Source organism: Anoplolepis gracilipes, chromosome 7 (assembly GCF_047496725.1).
Source record: "Anoplolepis gracilipes chromosome 7, ASM4749672v1, whole genome shotgun sequence".
NCBI lineage: Eukaryota > Metazoa > Arthropoda > Insecta > Hymenoptera > Formicidae > Anoplolepis > Anoplolepis gracilipes.
In genome coordinates this window covers 5,750,001-5,768,373 of record NC_132976.1, presented here as the reverse complement: position 1 = coordinate 5,768,373, position 18,373 = coordinate 5,750,001, and the positions used below count along the sequence as shown (strand labels likewise).

At 35.5% G+C, this 18,373-nt stretch overlaps 5 protein-coding genes across 12 annotated transcripts in view; 3 read left to right on the top strand and 2 right to left on the bottom strand.

Moving 5' to 3' along the window:
- Window positions 1–395: 395 nt before the first annotated feature.
- On the bottom strand, window positions 396–920 carry LOC140667698 (histone H2A-like). The gene has a single exon (XM_072895852.1). It carries the CDS (start codon window positions 864–866, stop codon window positions 492–494), a length of 375 nt encoding a protein of 124 aa, XP_072751953.1. The 5' UTR covers window positions 867–920; the 3' UTR covers window positions 396–491.
- Window positions 921–1,110: 190 nt separating this feature from the next.
- On the top strand, window positions 1,111–1,664 carry LOC140668119 (histone H2B). Its single transcript, XM_072896760.1, has one exon. It carries the CDS (start codon window positions 1,155–1,157, stop codon window positions 1,524–1,526), a length of 372 nt encoding a protein of 123 aa, XP_072752861.1. The 5' UTR covers window positions 1,111–1,154; the 3' UTR covers window positions 1,527–1,664.
- Window positions 1,665–2,122: 458 nt separating this feature from the next.
- LOC140668083 (endoplasmic reticulum-Golgi intermediate compartment protein 2) lies at window positions 2,123–4,120 on the top strand. Of its 2 annotated transcripts, XM_072896667.1 has the most exons (6): window positions 2,123–2,277; window positions 2,363–2,530; window positions 2,647–3,019; window positions 3,114–3,364; window positions 3,441–3,701; window positions 3,782–4,120. In XM_072896667.1, the coding sequence occupies exons 2-6, from the start codon at window positions 2,428–2,430 to the stop codon at window positions 3,970–3,972; spliced, it is 1,179 nt and encodes a 392-aa protein (XP_072752768.1). In that variant the 5' UTR covers window positions 2,123–2,277; window positions 2,363–2,427; the 3' UTR covers window positions 3,973–4,120. The 2 variants fall into 2 exon arrangements, with proteins under 2 accessions (XP_072752768.1, XP_072752769.1); XM_072896668.1 differs by having other exon boundaries at window positions 2,133–2,530.
- Window positions 3,845–6,503, top strand: Dmap1 (DNA methyltransferase 1 associated protein 1). Of its 3 annotated transcripts, none has more exons than XM_072896666.1 (6): window positions 3,845–3,978; window positions 4,672–5,239; window positions 5,313–5,643; window positions 5,726–5,867; window positions 5,950–6,104; window positions 6,216–6,503. In XM_072896666.1, exons 2-6 carry the CDS (start codon window positions 4,680–4,682, stop codon window positions 6,318–6,320), a joined length of 1,293 nt encoding a protein of 430 aa, XP_072752767.1. In that variant the 5' UTR covers window positions 3,845–3,978; window positions 4,672–4,679; the 3' UTR covers window positions 6,321–6,503. The 3 variants fall into 3 exon arrangements, with proteins under 3 accessions (XP_072752767.1, XP_072752766.1, XP_072752765.1); XM_072896665.1 differs by lacking the exon at window positions 3,845–3,978 and adding an exon at window positions 4,455–4,597; XM_072896664.1 differs by lacking the exon at window positions 3,845–3,978 and having other exon boundaries at window positions 4,489–5,239.
- Window positions 6,504–6,578: 75 nt separating this feature from the next.
- Nckx30c (solute carrier family 24 member Nckx30C) overlaps window positions 6,579–18,373 on the bottom strand; it is a 68,175-nt gene continuing 56,380 nt past the window's right edge. For all 5 annotated transcript variants that reach the window (XM_072896658.1, XM_072896660.1, XM_072896659.1 and 2 more), the window contains one exon: window positions 6,579–18,373. This exon is cut by the window's right edge and continues 918 nt beyond it. The gene's annotated coding sequence lies outside the window, so the exon portion shown is untranslated.

Sequence of the window (18,373 nt, the reverse complement as noted above, 5' to 3'; positions counted from 1 at the left end):
CTATTCTACTTCATGCAAAATACATATCTGTCAGTTTAATCGTACGCTTGAAACTTTGTGTGATCCAACACTTTAATTTTAACCTATCTCTTTTATATATATTTCTAGAAAGTCCCTTTAATATTAAAATATTATTTAACAATGCTAAAGCATGCAGTGTAATTTTGAGAATACTAGCTATAAATATATTTTGTTTTAGAATTACGCGCGTAAGTATCGTTGCATATTTTCATTTTTATCTAAATATTTTAATATTTCTTTACGATTTCTCAAATCATTTGACAATAGAATCGACAATACAATTGTTAAGATTACTATCTAAAAAAAAATATGAAAACATTTAATAGAATATATAACATATCTATTAAAAACCGTATAAGTATTTATGTATAAAAATTTAATTATATAGAAAAAATTGCAAATGAGATATCCATCGTATAAAAAATTGGTGGCCCTAAAAAGGGCCGTTTGTAATTGCTGACAATCTGTAGTTAAGCTTTTTTCTCAGTTTTCTTTGGCAGTAAGACTGCTTGGATGTTCGGCAGTACACCACCCTGAGCGATAGTAACACCAGAGAGCAATTTGTTCAATTCTTCGTCATTACGGATGGCTAGTTGTAGATGCCTGGGGATGATTCTAGTCTTCTTATTATCACGTGCAGCATTTCCCGCCAATTCCAATACTTCCGCAGCGAGATATTCCATCACCGCGGCAAGATAGACCGGGGCACCAGCGCCGACGCGTTCAGCGTAATTTCCTTTACGCAGAAGTCTGTGGATACGTCCAACGGGGAATTGTAATCCAGCGCGATTAGATCGCGACTTCGCCTTTCCTTTAGCCTTTCCGCCTTTTCCACGACCAGACATGATGAATAAGATTTACGAATCAAAGTGTTCCTCTATCGATGTAAAGCGAACGACGTTTCAATCGGTTGTGTCGCTAGTCCCCTTCGCCGTGCTATTTATACCATCCTGCGTTACCTTGTTCGTCCAATGGCGTGCCAGATACGCATGACTGGTCATGACGCGCGATGCGATTGGTGCGCTACTACTGCCCCCGTACTGTATATAAGGACTGCGTCTTTCACCTCACCTCACTTTTCGAAGCTTCGTCTCTGCGACTGCTTATACGGTGCTTTACGAAAAACTTGAATCATGCCACCCAAAGCGAGCGGCAAAGCTGTGAAGAAAGCCGGAAAGGCTCAGAAGAATATTAGCAAGACCGACAAGAAAAAGAAGAGGAAGAGGAAGGAGAGCTATGCTATCTACATCTACAAAGTACTGAAACAAGTACATCCGGACACTGGAATATCCAGCAAAGCTATGAGCATCATGAACAGCTTCGTCAACGACGTTTTCGAACGTATCGCTGCCGAGGCATCCCGTTTGGCGCATTATAATAAGCGCTCGACGATTACCTCTCGGGAAATACAAACTGCTGTGAGACTTCTGCTACCCGGAGAATTGGCTAAGCACGCTGTGAGTGAAGGCACCAAAGCCGTCACCAAGTACACCAGCTCCAAGTGAACATTTCCTCTCAAGATCACAACGGCCCTTATCAGGGCCCCAAATTGATTTATACGTTGGCCATTTTTGAAATAGCAATATACAACATATTGATGAATATTCATAAAGAATTAAAACAATTTACTACAAAGCTTATATAATAAAGAATACAATTTTTTTTAACTATAGAAAACTACCTATTTAGGAAAGAAAAATTAAATATGTAATTTTGCATGAAAATTTAATAAGTCGTAATAAATCTTATGAAAATTTATCATGAAAAATAAAGATATTTTAAATATACGTTAACGAAGTAAGACTTAACGAAATAAATTAGTCGTAAAATAAAATTAAAAAGCTAGATACATATTTTTTCGGTTATTTATGGACTTGATTTATTTTACTTTACGAGATGCTTTACGTGGATACGTAATACATAGATCTAATAAAGTTTGTGACGTATGTTATTTAATCTACATACATAGTATTGATATATAAAATATTTCATATAAATTGGGATCGTAAAATTAATTTTATAACGACTCTGAAATTTTATTAAAATTTTTTTAATATGTTACGTGGCGCCATCTTTCTCACACATTTCGGCTATAATATTTGCTTTATAATTGCTTCAACGTCTTTCATATCATGTTTTATATATCATGCGCGTGCGATGTGTCAAAATTGTACATATGTATCTACGTATCATAAATGTATAAGTCTCATATCCTTTTAAATAATTAGTTTGTAATAAAAATATGGTGATAAATAGGTATTAACGCTAAAGATAAATATCGAACCACACATACTTACAAAGATATGAACTTTTTGTAAGCATAGTGAATTAACATTTACAGGTTAATGGTCAACGTGTGTGTTATTAAATAATTTATAAAGCCTTGTTTATGTAAATATTTTAAAAATGTTGAGACGACGACATGTCAATGTTAAAACAGTCAAAGAATTGGATGCATTTCCCAAGGTTCCTGAGTTATATGTTGATAAAACTGCTGTGGGAGGAACATGTAAGTTAGCAAATACTGGCAATATATATTTATATTAAACGTCTTTACTTATTTTAGAAAAATTATTGTTTTTACCAAGCCCAATTAATATTTTGTATAATTTCTTTTTGTTTCAGTTTCTATCTTTACAATATTCATCATCGCATATTTGATAATAGCAGAAACAAGTTATTTTCTTGATAGCAGATTACAATTCAAATTTGAGCCAGATACTGAAATTGATGCAAAACTGCAAATTAATATCGACATAACAGTGGCCATGCCATGTGGTCGCATTGGTGCTGATGTTTTAGATTCTACAAATCAAAATATGATAAGTTACGAGTCTTTGGAAGAAGAGGATACATGGTGGGAATTAACATCGGAGCAAAGGGCACATTTTGAAGCTTTGAAGCACATGAATTCATACTTGAGAGAAGAATATCATGCTATTCATGAACTCCTTTGGAAATCCAATCAGGTTACTCTTTACAGTGAGATGCCAACACGGTATGTAAAGTAGAGGCTGCTGCTTGTAATTTACAATATTAATTATTAAAAATTGTGCATATTTATATAAATATATTATTTATATCATGTTTAGATCGTATAAACCAGATTATGCACCAAATGCTTGTCGTATTCATGGTAGTTTGAATGTGAATAAAGTCGCAGGAAATTTTCATATAACTGCTGGAAAATCATTATCTTTGCCACGTGGTCACATACATATTTCTGCATTTATGACAGATCAAGATTATAACTTCACTCACAGAATTAATAGATTTTCTTTCGGTGGACCTAGTCCAGGTATTGTGCATCCTCTAGAAGGTGATGAGAAGGTTGCAGATAATAGTAAGTTTTATAATTGCAAGTTATTAGAAATGATAGTACAACTATCTATATATGTAATAAATGATTTTTCTTTCAGATATGATGCTGTATCAATATTTTGTTGAAGTTGTCCCTACAGATATTAGAACATTGTTGAGTACATCTAAGACATACCAATATAGTGTTAAAGATCATCAAAGACCAATTGATCACCATAAAGGATCTCATGGAATACCAGGAATTTTCTTCAAATATGATATGAGTGCACTTAAGATAAAAATAACTCAGGAACGTGATACAATTTTTCAATTTCTAGTAAAATTATGTGCTACTGTAGGCGGTATTTTTGTTACAAGTGGTAAATATAATACAAATATGATAAATTTTTCAACAAGCAATGAAATGTAATTTTTATTATTTAATTCAAATTTTTTGCAGGACTAGTTAAAAATATTGTACAAAGTTTTTGGTATATTGTGTGCTGTAAGTTTTTAAATTCTGAGAAGAAAACAGATCATCGTGAACCATCGGTTTTATCACATTCTATGAATTATCAGACTCCTAATACGATAAATTTACTTGACGTTGCGGCTCCTCAAAGTATTGATATCATGTTGAAGCCTCAATAAAAACTCGTGAGTTAATATTTCTAATGTAAGTGTGAAAAATATGAAATTACAAATGATTATGTACTGATACGTCCCAGTATGTACATGTATGTGTGTGTGTATATATGTATGTGATATGAAAGTGTGATTAAATATTTTAAACCTTGAATGTAGTCTAATGAAATTTTTATAATTTATTAAAGTATGTGAGGAAAATCGTGCAAAATTGATAGTTTAAAGGAGCGTTCACATGTTAAATATCGTATTGTGATTTCATAAAAATTCACTCATTGTAATTGACTTTCTAGATTCACCAATCAAATTCGTTTACCAAAATCCAATCAGGGTGCGTTTCCACTATGTGCGTCACGCGCGCGTCACGAGGTAAATCAATCAAAACGTTCCATTTTATTGGACTATTTTTGACGCGACTGTTTTGGAACATTTTAAACCAATCAAGGTTTACCTCGTGACGCGACGCACGTGACATGACCGCACTCTCACTTAATTGTGGTTTTCTTAACGCATCCGATACATGTGTTTACCTGAGAGAATTATTTTTGAATTTTATAAATTGCGATTACATAAATTTTTTTATACAGTTGAAAGGTTAGGTTAGGTTATAGTTGTTAGTTCAGTTCACGTGGTAATAAAACAACATCAGTTTCGTTTTATATGTAGTTAAGTACCTCGTAGCAAAAAACCTAACCTCCAATCAAGTTCTCAGGATGGCAGACGTACGCGATATTCTAGACATTGAGGTGCCCACGACTACGGAACTTACGAAGGAATCGATACTAGGTAGTGACAAGAAGAATCGCAAACGGTATGACTACAACAAAGTACCAAAACGTCCTGAGGGTATGCACCGCGAGGTGTTCGCGCTCCTCTGCAAGGACAATAATGACGTGCCGCCTTTGTTCCCGACTGACACGGCGAAAGGATACAAGCAGGTACGGGCCAAGCTTGGTATGAAAAAAGTGAGGCCGTGGAAGTGGACACCGTTTACCAATCCTGCACGTAAGGACGGTGCTGTCTTTCATCATTGGCGACGTGTTGCTGATGCTGGGAAGGAATATCCCTTCGCAAAGTTCAACAAAAAAGTTCCTATCCCTAGGTACACTAGTGCGGAATACCTTCAACATTTAGTGACCAATGGCTGGTCACGGGCAGAGACGGATCATTTGTTTGAGTTGTGCGAGAAATTTGACCTTAGATTCATTATAATCAAGGATAGGTGGAATTGCACCAAGTTTCTCGCTAGATCTGTAGAAGAGTTAAAAGAGAGGCAAGCATGATACATATGTATTTTCACTGAAGTTTCCTTTGAATATATTTTTCATTAATAAATAAATGCTTAGGTATTACCAAGTGTGCGCCGCATTGACAAAGGCAAAATCCCACACTGATAAGGTATATATTTTTGATGCGGAACATGAGAAGCGTAGAAAAGAACAGCTAAAAAAGTTGTTTGAGCGTACTCCTGAACAAGTGGACGAGGAGCAGACTCTACTTACTGAGTTACGCAAGATTGAGCAAAGAAAAAAAGAAAGAGATAGAAAAACGCAAGATTTGCAAAAATTAATTACAGCAGCTGATCATCAGGCAGATCCAAGGAAGAGCGAGAGAAAATCTTCCAAAAAAAATAGCAGTTCTTCTAGGAATAGACCAAACAAAACTGACACTTCTCATGTAAGTGCCAAATTTTACTCTGTATATGTAGTTACATTTAAATTACATTGTAGTACTTGTATAATTTTTTAAAATTTTACAGGCAGTGGAGTCAGCTGGAATTAAATTCCCCGATTTCAAAAATAGCGGTGTTACTCTTCGTTCTCAGAGAATTAAATTACCAAGTAGTCTTGGTCAAAAGAAGATGAAGGGCATTGAACAAATGTTAAATGAATTAAATTTAGGTAAGAAACTATAGTTTGCACTTTTTTATATTGTATTTCTAAAGTTTTAAGATTGAAAACTGACCAATGTAAATTGTTACAGAATTGAATCCACCACCGACGGAACAGATATGTCAGCAATTTAATGAACTACGTAGCGACATAGTTTTACATTATGAATTGAGAAGCGCGTTGTCGACATGTGATTATGAATTGCAATCTTTAAGGCACCAATATGAAGCACTAGCACCGGGAAAGGTAATTTTCAAGTGTAATATTTTAAATGGATAATTCTAAATAATGTATAATAGATTGATAATAATTTATCTTCAGTTTTATGTTTGTTTCTGACATATCTTTCTTTTTCAGACTTTAACAATACCAGCGGCACTCTTGCCAAAAACAGAACCTGAGGTTAAAGCAGATATCATAGATGTGGTGGGATCGCCCAGTATGCCCAGTATTCCTCATTAATCTGCAAAGGTATATCTATATAAAAATTAATTCAACTTTTTTGCTTTGTAATTATTGTTTCTCCGACTGTCAGCGTGAGAATGATTTTCACACCAAAAGTTATCGAGCCTGCTATCTTTATGATGATATGTATTATGTATTACGATTTTTATGTATTAAAGAAATAAACGATTTACTCGTGAATTAACGACATTAAACATCTTATTAACATATCGATCAGTAGCATGCGAGGTAAAGAAAATCGAAAACACATAGCGGTGGTAATTACTTATATATCTGTGTATTTTTTATATTGTCGACAAAAAGTAACAATGTACGCGCGCGCGCGCGCGCGCGGCGGTCAAACCGTATAATTTATCTACAACAATCTACAATAGATTACAATATGTTGTTTTGTTCTTCTTGAGGGTAAAAGGGGTGTGACTGGATGGTAAAGAGGGAATATAAGATCGGGGAAAGGACGGGTAGGAAGAAGGGTGTTGACGGCAAGTGTGAAGAGTGTTGGATGGTCGTCGATGCAGGCCTTTCTTCGTTCGTGCTCGCGTTACAATCGACTCTTTAATCCTATAATAAATTACACGGTAGCTCTCTAGCCGTACTTGGTACGGAATAATGCATGTATATCTGCGATAATAATCGATAAACCAGCGGTGTATATCCCGCCTGTTTCCCGGCTGCTGCGTGTCGCGAGGATTCACCTGATCAAAGTTAAGGGCGAGACAAAACGGTGCAACCAGGCGGAATATCGTTGATATCGTGACGGACTGTTCGCACGTACACAGGACGCATCCACTCGTACCGACACTTTGATCGCTGTCATCCTAGCGGCACAATCAGCTGTTTCATGTTCGACGGTCGCATATCGGTCTGTTCCCCGTCGAAGGAGATTTATCTTTCTCGAAGCAGCTGCTAACTGTCAAGTCGTATCGCGTATCGCGAATTACCTTATATAGTCACGGACTAACAACACTGTACGTTACGTTTTGAAACTTTATAAAAATTTACATCTCGGTATGACACGCGTTTCTTTTTACACGCGTTTTTCTACGACGCTCGCTCTCTCTCTCTCTCTTTCTCTCTCTCTCTCTCTTTCTCTCTTTCTCTCTCTAGCTTATCTACTAAGTAGTAAACGCTATAAGAAAAGTTTAAATGCGTATGTAACATCATCGCGTCGTTCGTATGTATGCTACGTACATCTTTGCGTGTACGGAATATATACATATATATATATGTATATGTGTATATATATATATATATATATATATATATATATATATACATATATATATACATATATATATATATACATATATATATACATATATATATATATATATATATATATATATATATATGTATATATATATATATATTAATCTGAATATTTCTTCTCACGCGAAATATATGATGGATATCACTCAAGAGTTAGAGCTGCCTCGCGCACGTCAATAGCAATTGACAGATGTATGTATATCGAATACACGACCGTTTTTGAAGAAGATTCCGCTTGTTCTTGACGTATTGTTCGATTTCTTAAAACGATAGACTGAGACTTAACGATAAAGTATATACTATCGGTGCACGGAACTTAAAATAATGGAACGGAGAGATACAATATTGTGTGTCGCCTCCTAGGAACGTTTTTTACATACCGAACAGTCCAAGTAATCGCAAAAAGGGAGTCCGATTCAGATCCGAAATCGAAAAATAAGATTATCGACACTGTGTCGTCTAACGATCCTGTCCCGCAGGCATTTAAAACGCAACGCAAATACTCTCGTTTGTCGCGCAATTTCGTTAATAACGACAATAATAACCATCTCTTGTGCCCGCTCTCGCGTGTCCTATGACAATATTATGTATTATAATATATACGTATATACAATGGCGAGATGTGGGGGAGCGCTCTTTTTTTTTTTTTTTTTTATTCTTCACCATAACAAGAGATGTGAGATCGATGTGCGAGGATCTTGGCAGGCTCGAGCACTCAAACGTGCTCCGATTCGATTTATTCACGCCACCGATTCATTGAGCATCGTCTGATACTGTCGAGCCTTTAATCACCTCGATCAATTAACATGCCGCGGTACAATAATGGATACGCCTATAACAATAATGTCTCAATAACCACGATCGTAGCATAATGATACTAATCGTCCGCGATAGGGCATGTGTGCATGCAGAAAATAGAGCGCTGAAAGATGAGTCCATTGCGATATTTTTACTTATCCCTGCGCAATCTAATTTGCAAATTGTATAATTGGATAAATAACTATAGATACGAGTATGTCCAGGTATGTGATTAAAAGAATCAGCGGTATTTTTCTTATCGGCTTTATATATCTCTCTTAATTAGAACGTTTATCGTATAACGTTCACTCTCAAGTAGCTGAGAAGTAATTATTACTTTAAATCTCATAACGCGTTTTTATATACTCTCTGAAGATTATTTTTTTTTTTTTTACTTGTGTAATTATATAATGGTGATAACAACAACGGTAAGAATATAATTTTATAACGAAGTAAGAGAGAAATTTTTACTAACGAAATGGGATAAGAGAGCGATATAACAGCACTGATATATTTTATAGTACGTTGATAACATCTCAACTCTTTCTTACAATTAGATGATCGATTCTTTTCTGTCAGGAACTTTATAAGACGTTAATCCTAACGAAAATATTGCCAATTCTAAATATACTTAATTACACAATTCAATTATTATTGGGTCGCGTTCAAACTGAACAGTTATAATGCAAAAAAGATATACTCGCTCTCTCTTTCTCTCTCTTCTGTAAAGATTAATGTTGAAAAAAGAATCTATACTGCAAATATCGCAATATAATGCGTATAATAGAATCGAGCGAGACAAATATAGAGCTCGATCGTTCATTAACGTATCTTTGTTTTTCTTGAGTTTATTGAATAGTAGTGTGGGATAGATAGAATGTAAACTTTTTTTACTTGATTATTGTCGACTGTGTATCAATAAATACTCGCGAATCAAAGTTTTGAAGAATCAGAATACGCTTATATATAATAATACTCAGCGTTTAAGCGAGATCTTTGGGAACTTTGAAGAATCCTTCGCACGATTTTAATTTATCGCTATCGTAGCGTTTCTTCCAACAATCGGTTTTTAACTGACTATTTAATATGCAATTAATACATAGTGGAAACTTCTCTCTCGAAGGGTATTCTAAATAAATGCCTATGTTAATTCGAGTTGTATAATGCAGTTTCTTTTTTCAATCTTTTTTAAGTACTTTCTGTTGTATGACGTATTATAACATTAAAATCCAGGTAAAGAGTGACATAGGCGAAGGTGTACCTTCGTAAGAATCGGATTTAATCACGCAAGAAGTATTTCTGCCGTTCGAGGCTGCTTACTGTCGCAGCTTCTCTAAAGGAGCCACGCGCGCCAAGAAGATACACAGTCTCCTTCGGATAATAACGTGTAAGTGGAATTTTTCTGTTCTACCCGCAAGACTCCGCAGGAACGCGTTGCCAAGTGGCAAAAGTGGAGAAATGAGCGGTTAGCATGTAAAGGGAGTAGTGCAAATCCGCGACAAGCCATCCGTCGTATTTTACTAAACAGTATTATCCGCAGATAGCGATAATTTTCATTACGAACAAGTAAAATGAGTTTAAACAGACATCATCTCATTACGGCGTTGCCGTTTTAACGCATCAGGGACAAGAGTCATTTTGAAAAAATTGTAGTTGGAAATAATTAATAAATCGTCATTTTTTTTTATTTTATCTTTTACAATAAATCGTGCAATATCATGGAATTTTAATACCTGTCTTAATTATTATTTATATAATTATATAATAATAGTTAGTATAATTAGATTATTTCACAGACGTGATAAACGTAAAATAAATGAATGCAGAGAAAAATTTTGATATATTGTCGCGATTGTTTTATTGTGTTCAACTACTTAACTATCTTAAATTAACCAACTAACTTAAATTCGATAAATTATTATTACTTGAATACCCGATCGTTGCCTCTTAAAATTATTAGGACTTTAAATTAATTTTAATATTTAAATATAAAAACTTAATAAATTCTAAAATTGACCACAATGCGTTAAACGGATATTGCATCCTTCTTCCTCTCATATCTCCATAGTTAAAATTGATATTGCGAATTCTTATCGTAACAATTTGTATTATTAATAAAAGTCCGTCAATAAGTTCCGTCACCGCCGTGGCTTTTCTCGCGACGAAAGCAAAAGAAGAAACGGAATTGAATTGCGAAAAGATCGTGAGGGAAGCGTCGCGATTGGCGAGTAATTCGACTTAATTGTATGTAGCATTAAGTGTGTATACAGAATACGCGCGTTTTTATTATATCCCTCATCTCGCAACCTCATTTGCTTGTTTTAGACACTCGCGCGCGTATATTTTAATAATATGTAGCGCCTCAAACGATCCTGCAACTGACCGGAAGAAATTTTTCGTCGTTAAAAGATTTCCTCTTTCTGCTTGTGTTTTTTTGCTTTTTTTGCATAACATGTAACATGAGAAATCGTAGTTTATTCGTTAAAGACATCCCTACACAACATGACTACAGTAATGCGTAATGGATATGTGCGCAAGTGCGTGTGACGAGGCTGCCGTAAGAGACGAAAGGCTGCGAGGGTGCAGGAGAAGGAGGAGGAGGAGGAGGAGGAGGAGGAAGAGGCCAGGGATCGCGAGGGTGGAGGAGATAAAGTGTACGCACGTGCGCACATAGGCACACGTTTAAAGTATATGTATAGATTCTGTATATATTCAATCATTGATTTTCGTTAAGTAACTAGCTTCTTCGAGTATGTATATATATACACATAGATATATGTATATATACAGAACATATATATGTGAATATATATATTTATATATATATATATTTGCAATTAGGTAATAATTAGTATATGCGTTCAATCACTCCATCTCTCGGAATTCGCACAAGTTTATTCTCTCTCAGACTCTCGTTCTCTCTCTTTTTCTCTGGTTTCCTTTCGTACTCTCGAATTATCTCTCGAACTGTCACTCTCTCGCACGCATTTCACACGCATCCCTCGAACAGGCTACGACTAGAGTGCCCTACCTATGCTACGGCGCTATGGTAGACAACAACAAGTAATATCATTATCCTAAAACTTCTGATCATTTTCATTTTCGCTTGTTCTACTTTCGTATCCGCGTATATATGCCGTAAAAATGTTGTATATAATAATATTAATATTGTTATATATTTTCTTCGTTCTCTTTTATTGCACACGCGGTGTCGTGCCCGTTGGCGCCAGCGCCGTAAGCCGGTCCGACTGATCCGCGCCTCCCCGTTCCCTCCGGACGCGGAAATCGTTGATCATTAAGGCGTCGATCATTAACAATGATCCTTCCGAGAGTGCTCCGCTCGTCATCGTCCTGCCCTCGATCTCGGACCTCGGACGTCAAGTGAAATCGTCACGTTTGTCATTTGACGCACGAGCGGCGGAGCGGCCTCAACTCCCGACGCTGACCCCACGGCTTCTCCTTAACATCAGCGTGTTTCTCTTTTTTTTTTTTTTTTTTTTTTAAGGGTGCCTTTTTTGTCCATCATGACTTTTTTTTTTTATGTTTGCGATTAGTTCCGTTATACGTTAAACCCTCGGTTACGCGATCTCTAATTTTAAGCTGATTGTGAGATTCGTCCCGCGCAAACTTTGAAACGTTGTCGTTGATGCACCTGTCTTCGATGATTTCCTTGCCTCTGTTCGGAAAAATTGTTTACCACATTTGCAATATATACTCGGAAAAATTGTTTGCCACATTTGCAATCGTAAAATGATGAATTTAATTTACGAAAGCATGCGAGAAACGATTTCGTTACTCTTGTCACGCGTAAACTGATTATTGTGCTCTCGGCCGCGATCCAAGTAACGCGTCGAGGACGTATCTTACGAACATCAAGAAATGAAATTTTTTACCGAAATTTTTTTAATAAAAACGTCCTAACTCGGAATCGTCGACGTGAACGTATATAATGCTAGATATTTTACATATTTATATGTGTGTATGTGTGTTGCGTATTTATATATTTATATATATATATACATATTATATATATATATATATATATATATATATATACATATATATATATATATATGTATATATTTATATTTCTTCTCGCTTCGCCCCTTCGTCTTTCTAGCACTCTGTGGTGACCTAATTAATCTCGTAAGTCGTGATTTTTTTATAACTACGCGTCGTATCCCGTAAATCTACTACTGCGGCGATGGACGGGGGTACAACCCTATATATATATATATAATATATATGCGGCGTTTTAAGAGATGACAATAATGAAATATATATCAAAAGAAAAGCCCGAGAGAAACGCGAGGTATACTCTCCCGAATTTACGTTACGTCCAACACGCCGATCGTCCAGAATCGCGAAAATTGCATCTCATCGTTCTTCTTTGATACGCGATTCGATAATCGACGATCCAGCATTTATTGAGACTCGTACGAGTATGTATGTATAATACATATTTATATGTAATCTGTAATTATAGAAACTTTATAACGCGCTCGTATAACTTCATCTAATTATCTTACGACTTAAGTCACTAATAATACTACCAAGTAATCTCAGTTATCATATAATCAACATTTTTTCTCTTTGATATGTGCGTTCGCGCTTTGTCAATGCCAAGAAAATATTCGAAGCGTTCGATCTTGTTTGATCGTTCACAGCGTGCGTATTGTGTCCCTTTTTTATTTCGCTATATCCCGCGTTATATTTTATATCCACGAGTATCGAGTAACGATTATATATCATGTCATTCGGTTGAAAGAACAGTGACGTTCTTAATATACACGATCGATCGATGCGGAGAACAAATTTGTGTCACTCGGCCCTTTTTTAACAACTCGCCGAAATTTGAAGGATCGTTTTGATCCTCGTCGCGTGCCCGGCTCTAATCTACCGACCTTGTCACGATGTAAAAATTCCTCTACAATTCTCGAAAGCTACGTTAAAAAGTATGAAATCAACTAAACTCTTAACGTCGCTTAAAGTCTAGTTTGGAGCGTCTTTGCGAGCACGCGACGGGTTCCGTATCCGTATAAGATAACAGCTATCATCAACTCTAAACAGTACAACGTATTGTGCATTCACATAAAAATATAAAAGGGTCTAACGAATCCTATATATGTATATATATATATATATATATATATATATATATATGTATATATATATTATAACAATAAGTTTATTTTTTTTCCCCACGCGAATAAAAGTCTCAAAAGCCACTTTTGGAGAAATAAAGCGTTTGTAAATATAAAAAGATAATTGTCTTTCAAAAGGATTTTACCGAGAGAAACGCTCTTATTAAATTAAGAAGAGTATCGAATATTGATTATACTTTTTCAGGTTGAATGCACTAACTGGTGGGAACTTGTTTCCGTTCTCGTTCTCCTCGACGTAAATTTGTCCCTTAAGTAATAGGGTTGAGGGTTGGCATCGATGCATTGCATTTTTAGTCTTGATAAACTTGTCGAACAAACCAAAGCAATTTTCATATTTCGAAAACACACTCCGTCTCGTCGCGTTCACCTCTCGAACGTAAATTTACACATGTATGTGTATGTGTACGTGTGTATGTGTGCGCGTGCATACGTGCATTAAAATAAATTTTATTTTCTTTATTTTAATTTAATTCTTTTCTCTCTCTCTCTCTCTCTCTCTCTCTCTCTCTCTCTCTCTCTTTCACTTTTTCATGCTTTATATAAATAAAGGTGCCTGCGTACGTGCATTCTGACAATTTGATAACGCAAGAATCGAATCAAATAGTCTTTATGTACTAAAATATAGTACATATATTTTATATACAACTGATACATATATCTATATATGTGTATGTATGTATGTATAACTATATATATATATATATATATATATATATATATATATATATAACTCGAGTCGCTAAAAAGTATCGAAGTTAATGGCATGCCATGTACATCTAAAATCTCTTCGTGTCATTCTTCCTGGAGGGAAATATATCTCTCATGAAGCAAGCTATTTTCTTACACACGTTTATCCGAGTAGATCACGGAAAGTATTAATCTCTTGAGTCGACATTCAAAACCAAAACGGGCCATCTCTCTTCAACAATGTCGATGATGTTTGTCCTACGGTATATTACAAAGCATAAATTACGCGAGCACCGGCTGCGCTTTGAGCCCTCCGGCACGACCTTCGACTTATCACGCGATTCACTGCTAATCCGCTTTCGTTGTTTCGCTCGCGACTGACAGACTAATCCTTTTCGTGCCCCGCACACCACGGCGCAAAATGCTTCGGCACTACGTTCCCCAGCCCTCCTTTTCTCCCGCAGCTTGTACACATTTCCCCATTTATGTTCGACGTCACGAAGGAACCCAGCTTTGTTTTCCGCTGGTGATCGCTGCTAAACTCCAAAGGGCGGTTTACTTTTAGCTATCACGTCCGTATTGTGCGATTTTAATTACATCTTTTTCTTACACCGAGCAAAAATTCATCCGCTCACGCGCCTAAGAGATTTTCATTTACGATTTTTATTTACAGAAATCTGATTGTGCCTGTGTTTCGCAAAGTTTGTCTATACTATTTAAGAATAATAATTTATTTCTTTTTTTTTTTTTCATTCATAATCTTTTCAATTTCAGATATAGTTTACTCATTGGGTAAAAACCTGATATAAGACTGAAATCACTTATAATTAAAATCTCGTGGATAAAAGTCTCAAAACTGTTATATTGATAATAAATAAAATTTCATAAAAAGGAAGAGTTTAAGTGAATTTAGAATTAATCGGCAGTATTGCCATGCAGGCAAAATCTTTTTTTCTCAACGTAATGCTGAAAGCTCTGTGGCGAAAAGGAATCATCATCGCTATCTTAATTAATGATCAATACCTCGGGGAGATCGTACTATTGCCAAGATTGTTTGCCATTCATTGCTTGAGTCGTAATTATAATTTTGCCTATTTCAAGTAACTAAAAACATCTACGCAATTTCTTTTTCTCAAGTTTATATCGTCGATTTTTCTTCGTCGTTAAACATAATCGGTTAAAAAAATATTTAAAAAATTGATGTATTAACAGATTATTGTTCGTTATCGTCGTAACTCGTAACGCATGAAAATTTCGTCGCGGCCTACCAAGGATTTCAGTACAAAAATACCGAAACATAACAGTGTTTCGGTATTTTTGCTTTCGTCTCGCTATCACAGATCCTTGACATCGTTAGTTCTGGACATTAATATTCCGGATTATCGGTCAATCGGTTTAGCCTCTCTTTCTAGGCGCAATAGCGTGGCTCACGACGCTTTTCGTCGCGTGAGAAATCGAAGTAGCAGCACAGAGTACGGAATAATTTTGCAAAATAATCAAGCGCGCGAATCGGATTGCACACGTCGCTACGATTTAGGCAGATCAGATAGACAGGTGGACATAGCGTCGGAAGGCTAAACGTAAAATAACTCACACGGCGCGATGCGGAGCGTAAAGCTGCGAGAGATCGTCCTCCACGCTTCCAATATCAGGACCATAGAAAAAAAAAAACATACTGTTATATACGAATATAATATATGTATGTGTGTACATGTATTCTCCGCATATAATGCGTTTCGCGTCGCGCCGAATTTTCTTCATACTACGTACGAGTTTGATAATCTAAAATTCGCCTTATCGATTAACGTTGACAGTATTTTTTTTTTTTTTTAAATTATGGTCTCTTTCTTATCTCTTTGCGCCACGGATCGATTTTTTGCGTCAGCTGTGGGCTTAATAAAAAGCTAGGCCGCTTTTAGGCGTTCAGGCTAGAATATCACTTCTCTGTTTGTATCATCTCGTGATATCAACGTGATATAGGTATGTATAATAACATTTTCATCTCACCTCGTACGTTAATATAATCGATATCACATTATAACTATTATACTCTATGTTCTTAAAACGTACCCTTTACAAACGCTTTTTATAACACGGATCCCCTCCCCCTATAACTTGAAACTTAAAAATCGCCCATTCTGTCACGCTTTAACTCTATATATGCTCTTATTTCTTCCTCATTATTGTTCTTTCTTTTTCAATCTCACACACATGCATACCACCGTGAATTCGTTCATTCTGTTACCCGTTTGCCTTTACTGTGTGTGTACACGTAATAACCATAATAGTAAGTTAATATTTTCTAACGATACCTTTTAGTGCGTCGTAATGCAATGTCGAAAACTTGAAAGAATTTAGCGAAAAGAATAGTTGCTCGTAGAGTATCAAGCGATGGAGGGTATTACGGAAAGTGCAACGCCTAAGTGACTTTTGCTCGTTTCTTTTTATGAACGTATCGTATAATAATGCGTTATCTGCACGTTTCGTAATTTTATGTTTTCGCATAACGTCTCGATACTTTTTCTATATAGAGAAATTGTCGCACGAGGATTCGATCGTGTATAAAGTGCATCAACAAGCGATACAAGTGTTCTCGATTGATTATAAGAATCCTCGCGCAATCAATTTGAATATGCAATTTATAAGAGTTTTTCTCTATGCACTTAGGAAGATATGCTTTCGCATGTCACTTACAGATTATAGTCACGAGAGTGGATAAGTAATTATATTTAAGAGAAAAAAACACACACGCTCGGAATCGGATCTAAATGTCTTACGCGAACGAGACGTATTTTTGCATTATCCGAATGGATTCATTTGATGCTGATCATCAATAAATAATTGCTACGATTTGGACGATTTTTTGTAAAAATATAAGACGTTTCCTAAATGCATGTTTTCCGAAACATTACATTAAAGACAATCAAAGAACCAAATGAATGCCTTCTATCTTATTAAATTAATGCTATGCATCGATGAACACATTTTCTTTGCTACTGCTAGAGAACCAGCTCTCTTGTTCCCTCTTGTTGAACCAATTCCTAACGATTTAACGAAATTAAAAGCGAAGGAAATGTAATCAGCAAAGGCAAGATCAATTGCTAATCAACGTCTCGCATTTTTTTTATCGCTATTCTATCTTATTCACGTATCAACAACAATATCCGTTCCGATCGTATACTGAAAATCCAGTGCGACGGTCGACCGTTTCGTTTAGGACGTACGTTTATCAATATCTAAATTAAATCGTTTAATGAATCAATATTTGGAGACTTTCAATGATATCTCTCTAATTTTAAAAATGTGAGAAATATTTTATACACGTATCAATTGACAATCTTACTTTAATTAAAAAAAATTTGTTAATAATTTACATATATATTGTGTTAAGAAAATCATAAATGTAGAAAAAGAAATAAAGTATTTTGCACATTTTGTACTCTTTTGCTGTAAAAGCTTGCAATATGCATATATGCATATATATTATAGTATAGCGTATCTATTTGTAATTAGTACACAAAAATAAAAAAAAAACTTATAAATGCAATATACACATCTAGCGTATGTATTATTCGAGATTCACGAGGGTACACCATTTCGTCATCGAAACGAAACGTCGAACAGCACACCGCATCAAGTTGGAATTTCGTGAGCATAACAGATTAAAGTTATATCGAACTATTCTACGATTAGAGGTGAAGAGAGTCCTACTTTAGAGGAAAATCGGCGAGCGGTCAGGTCACTTGCACTCTCTAAGGATAACGTTATATATAATCTATTCGGACACATGAGCGTGCCAAGGAGTCAAACGAGAGAAAGTTCACTGGAACGTTGTATACACTGACGAAGTAACTTTGCACTTTATAACTTTGATATTATTGCTATTGATTGTGTAGATATATCCAAAAAAAAAAGATGCGTAAAAAACGTTTTGGTAAATGCACGAATCAAACAACACCTAATGCGATACGTATATGATTAGAATTAAAAATCTATTTGATCTATTTGATTTGGGAATTGCTATATATAATATTTTCTAGACTTTTGTTGCAAAAGTCGGGTCAAGTAAATTAATAGTCACTGCGCGATCAATTTATCTCGCGCACGATACCGCTTATTAAGCAACAACAA

Coding starts and splice junctions, on each gene's coding strand:
- LOC140667698 (XM_072895852.1), bottom strand. CDS start 866: ATGTCTGGTCGTGGAAAAGGCGGAAAGGCTAAAGGAAAGGCGAAGTCG.
- LOC140668119 (XM_072896760.1), top strand. CDS start 1,155: ATGCCACCCAAAGCGAGCGGCAAAGCTGTGAAGAAAGCCGGAAAGGCT.
- LOC140668083 (XM_072896667.1), top strand. CDS start 2,428: ATGTTGAGACGACGACATGTCAATGTTAAAACAGTCAAAGAATTGGAT. Junction 3,020..3,113: donor TACAGTGAGATGCCAACACG/GTATGTAAAGTA, acceptor TATCATGTTTAG/ATCGTATAAACCAGATTATG. Junction 3,365..3,440: donor TGAGAAGGTTGCAGATAATA/GTAAGTTTTATA, acceptor TTTTTCTTTCAG/ATATGATGCTGTATCAATAT.
- Dmap1 (XM_072896666.1), top strand. CDS start 4,680: ATGGCAGACGTACGCGATATTCTAGACATTGAGGTGCCCACGACTACG. Junction 5,644..5,725: donor ACAAAACTGACACTTCTCAT/GTAAGTGCCAAA, acceptor AAAATTTTACAG/GCAGTGGAGTCAGCTGGAAT. Junction 5,868..5,949: donor GTTAAATGAATTAAATTTAG/GTAAGAAACTAT, acceptor AAATTGTTACAG/AATTGAATCCACCACCGACG.